Source organism: Opisthorchis viverrini, assembly GCF_000715545.1.
Source record: "Opisthorchis viverrini unplaced genomic scaffold opera_v5_209, whole genome shotgun sequence".
NCBI classification, from domain to species: Eukaryota; Metazoa; Platyhelminthes; class Trematoda; order Opisthorchiida; family Opisthorchiidae; genus Opisthorchis; species Opisthorchis viverrini.
The window spans coordinates 279,737-284,307 of NW_008751867.1; the positions used below are offsets into that span (position 1 = coordinate 279,737).

Genomic DNA, 4,571 nt, shown 5'->3' on the forward strand with positions numbered 1-4,571 from the left:
CGAACCATCGTTTGCCGAAGAGAGTACTGTTTTCCATGCCCAATTCGGAGTGGCGTAAATAGAGAGGTGGCCAACCCTTGACTTGGCAGAGGAGTATGAAGGAGATCACGAAACGCTTGGGTTCTGTCGGTGCTACTCGCCTTCCAGGATGGGGACCGCGTGATCTTCACTGCGCCTGGTTGGAGACACTACAGGATATGGCTGCCAACCGATGTCAGTGGCGTTGTTGCTGACAGTTTCTATCCAGATTGCCTGAGTGAATGTCTGGAGGTGTAGGCACCTCGGAATGATTGTGTTAAGCTAGCACTAAGTCCCTCCCCCATCCACCTTTATTCTTTTCTTTACAATAAGGCTTTCAAATAAGTCATGGTTGTACGACAGTGAAGCATAGGTGTTGAACACTGATGTCATGCTGTCGATGATGGTGATGATGATGACGATGCAGTAGTTATTCCAGGATCTAAACGAGGTGTATACGTGCTTCTCAGCAGTTCCGATGTTACCCGAAAGGTCGTTTATCCATGCACTTTTGGAAATCCAGGACAAGCTAGCCAAACAGACAAAAGTACGCGTGAAATTCCCAGACTCCGGTAATCGAGTAAGCGGTTTTGCAACCCACTAGGCTCCACATTCGCTCACATGAGAATGGGTTCGCACATTGTTGTTTTTTTTGACGCCTGAGTTACAAAGCATTTGGTTTGTAAGCGAACTAGAAAACTATGTAAAGACCCTAGCAAAATACACTCATCTGCAAACCGATTTGGTTTTTGAGTGAGACTCACCTGGAATCTCTCGTTTATGATGTTTTTAAGCGACTGAATGAGCTGCAATTGGCCGCCTCAGTTGCTACGATATTCGGGTGCGCCGACCTGATTAGCCACAAGACGGGTGAACCCGGGCTGTCGAAGAATTTTTAGTAACCTAATGAGTAGTGTGTTACGTCTATACCTCTTGTTTGTCCTCTAAATTCTCACTTCACTTGAACACCTGGGTTTTCCGCACCTAGTCAACCAGAGAAAGTCGCAGACAAATGAGCCATTCCGTGCGCATTCAATCCTGACAAAATGGATCGATTGAAGAGATGATTCCGAGCCATACACTTCTTGGCTTTTCAGAACAGAACACCTTCAATGAAAGTATGGAATCGCAATTGAAAGTTAGAAAATCTCCCCACATTACCACCAGTTCAAGAGGATGTCTCTAGTTCACCAGTCCACGGTATCAACACCTCCCTTATCGGCCAACAGTTCGGACGATTGTTCTAGAAAAAAGAACCTTGCTCTAATTTTGTGATGGATTGCACTGGTTTACGGCACAGACTGAATGTACAAAGGTCATCACCCTCTGGCTCAGTCTTTGCCAATGAAAAAGCGACAACAGGGGGGCGAAAACTGTCGCCCTGGCGCGGTTGATCGATCGATCGATCGGAAAGTGGTACAGTCTCGTGTATTTCATTGCAAGCACACAGCAAAAACAAAATGGAGACAAATTCGGTAAACTTTGATTCTTTGATCGTGCGTGGCAGACTAATGAGCTGTGGTCCACGAAATTAACAGCGGCCCCTCTAATGAATCCGATTAGCTTAGTGGGTCAGTCAGTTGCGAAACTGCTGATCGATTGCTATTATTCTGCCCTCGGAACAAGGTCAAAGCCTTAAAAAATATGTCCCTGAGAAAGCTAACAATCAATAAAAGTGCCTCACTTTGCTTTGAATGTTTACTTGTAATTGGTCAGTTTCTTTTGGCCTTGACCGCTCACATTCCTCATGGGAGACTAGACAGCTAAAATCTGGATTAGGGACATGAGAACCATAGTTCTTGGGGGGGGGGCAGGGTGAGAACTGTAGTCGAATGGAATTCCACTTTAGAATGCTATGAGGTAACAAAATTCGCAGCCTGTTTTCTTCTGAATCGACAGCTGATACGCTGTTTCTCAGTCGTTGATGCCAGGTCATCTAAGGATAAAACTTTGTGGTTTTCACCGGCTATGCTATGTCTACCGGGGCGCTTGCCGTTAGGTAAAGCTAGGTGTAAAACGACAGGGTTGACTGAACCTATTAAACCGCTTCATAGTAATTTATGCTCAAGTTTTTTCTGACTGCATTGCAATGGACACGTTATCAGTACATTTAAAGTAGATAAGGGTCGATAAAGCACATGTTATCTAAGCCGCTGCGTAGTTGAGAGAATCACGTGTTGTTTGGAGCACGTGACTAATTGACTGTTTCTGGCTTTCAGAATCATGCTTCCTTAGTGAGCACCCATGGACTGCAAACTTTATAGGATCTATCACCCTCAAAGACGTTTGAGGATGCCAGTAAAGTTTCCAAAATTATTTGTTTGCCAGATCACACGTGATGCCTCGGTCTAAATTAACCAGAATCGGGATTAAAACCGCTTAGTTAATCAGCGGCTCCCTGTACCCTGGTCACATACTGGAGAAAGGACGCCCACAGAGGCGGTTTAACTCCACGCTACCATAAATAGTGTATTGTAAAGTCCCTAAAGTACGAAATAGTAAAATAACCGTTCAGCTGTCTAGCTGCCTTGTCGTCTGAAGGGAGCGCGAGGGTTGGGATACTACCAGGTTGCCCAAGCTGAAATGAGAGTAGTTAAGATGCCGAGGCTTTTGGTAAGTCCGCGGCTTACCGACCAGAATTGGGATACTGGTTGCCCAAGCTGAAATGAGAGTAGTTAAGATGCCGAGGCTTTTGGTAAGTCCGCGGCTTACCGACCAGAACTCCCCACACACTGTGAGGAACGAGGGAAGCTAGACTTGGTCAATCACAATTGCTGACGTTAGTGTTTTTTTAGTGTCAAATATGTTAAATTCCCTCACAGTTACCGTTTCGGACATAGGTATGAGTTTGACTAACACTAGATAGTGAACTTTCGCCTAAGTTTGTTACACCAAGTGGTATCCGACAGGGCTGTCCTCTTTCACCTTTCCTCTTCAACTTCGTCACTGATACGATCATGGAAGACTCACCATCAGCCTCTAATGCCTGTGGGATCAAAGTCCTCCTGGGGCGTGTGTTCACAGAAATCGAGTACGAAAAAGACAAAGCTCTTCTTGGATCTGACCCCGTGGTAATTCAAACAGTATTAATTAATCTAATCACGATTTGATATGCGCTTCACACTTGCAAAGTGTAAACTACTACTGTAAGACTGGGTGGGCTCGAACCCTAGCCTCATGTTGGGGTAGTAGACAAGTTGGTCTACCTGGGCAGCTGCATCAGTCCCGGTGCTCTAGCGAAAGACGATATTTCCATCCGGAATGAGAAGGCCTGTGTAGCTTTTGTGAGCCTGCATCACCGGCTTGTCCATCAAGGGTCGAGTTTACGATGCTACGGTACCCTACATACACCGGGGTGCTGCGTACGTCAAAACTCTTCCAGTGTTTGACCATCAATGTCTTCGGTGCACTGCCCTAGTCTGACGGGAGAAACGGATGAGTAATGCTGATCGCTGTTCACAAGTGGAGCTGGCTTGGCCTCGCGCTGCGTAACCAATCTGACCGACTTCCTTGATCAGCACTTTCGCACAACCACTTAAAGGATGGAAACGAGCCAGGGGAGGTAAAAAAAATGGCTAGGCAGTGGATTACGAAAGTCTTTAGCGGCAAACACAGCCCCCACTGCTCACTGTCGTCTATCAGGAACACATCATGGCCCAGTCGCGCCTTCAATGGCACTCGTGCATCCAAGCTGTGGTCTCCAATGCATAGTTCCCTTCGCGAGCTCCTCAACAAAAAGCTCACTGACGCCATTTTATTTGCACATCGATTGTACCAGCTTTCGCGTCCATTACGCAGCTATCTACCACACCTCCCCATATTATCGATCAATGAAACTGTGATAGCTACAACCACTGTACTGCAAGTAAGCAGTTTTCCTACAAGAACAAATGACTTCCACTATCGGTACACAAAACCACCTGGTAGCGACTCGGAATAGCAATGGACACTCGGAGTTTCGTACCACAGCGCTTTAAAAGTTCTACCATGGGCATCTTGTGTGATCAACAGAAGAAAACTTACGTAAGGCCCTGCAAAGTATTAGTGGTCGTGTAAATTTGGAATGATATCACATCTCTTCAATGGTAATAACTGAGAAGTAATCGCCCTTCCCTGAACCAACGTACGATGAATCAAGAAGACGAGATATTACGCCCCTAATTGAAGTCGGTTCTTTTTGCAGTACCCTTCCGACCCTCCAAGGAGTTCGTTCCCCAAGAGGCTTAGTAATTCCTAGAGGATATTCTCAGTTTCTTCAAGCTGCTTGCTCAAGGGGGGGTCGAAGACTCGACGATGGCTCGACATGCTTTAGACATAGGACATGGATGTAGGAGTCTTAAAACAGGCAGTGCAATTCACACCTGATGCCCGAGACAGTGGAAAGTGTGAATGAAATCAAGAGTGTGGAGCTGGTCAGCGTATGAAGAGCGCGGTCTCAGATAAGTCAGGTTGATGCGTAACGTTGTTTGGTGATCAATGAACGTAGAATCATTAGCAAACAGGCGTAGAAATCCAAACCTGACCAAAGTTCCCCTGCACAACTCTCGTAGTAC

The 4,571-nt window shown here is 46.1% G+C and overlaps 2 protein-coding genes across 2 annotated transcripts in view; one reads left to right on the plus strand and one right to left on the minus strand.

Moving 5' to 3' along the window:
- Positions 1-3,076, minus strand: part of T265_14525 (hypothetical protein) — a gene marked incomplete at both ends in the record, with an annotated part of 8,219 nt that extends 5,143 nt beyond the window's left edge. Inside the window, 3 exons of the mRNA XM_009174067.1 lie at positions 6-188; positions 328-618; positions 2,876-3,076. Coding sequence (XP_009172331.1) covers positions 6-188; positions 328-618; positions 2,876-3,076 — 675 coding nt within the window. The remainder of the gene's footprint in view (positions 1-5; positions 189-327; positions 619-2,875) is intronic.
- The window catches only part of T265_08289 (hypothetical protein), a gene marked incomplete at both ends in the record, with an annotated part of 8,570 nt that extends 5,442 nt beyond the window's left edge, over positions 1-3,128 (plus strand). Inside the window, 2 exons of the mRNA XM_009174045.1 lie at positions 65-213; positions 2,881-3,128. Coding sequence (XP_009172309.1) covers positions 65-213; positions 2,881-3,128 — 397 coding nt within the window. The remainder of the gene's footprint in view (positions 1-64; positions 214-2,880) is intronic.
- Between the last annotated feature and the right edge of the window lie 1,443 nt (positions 3,129-4,571).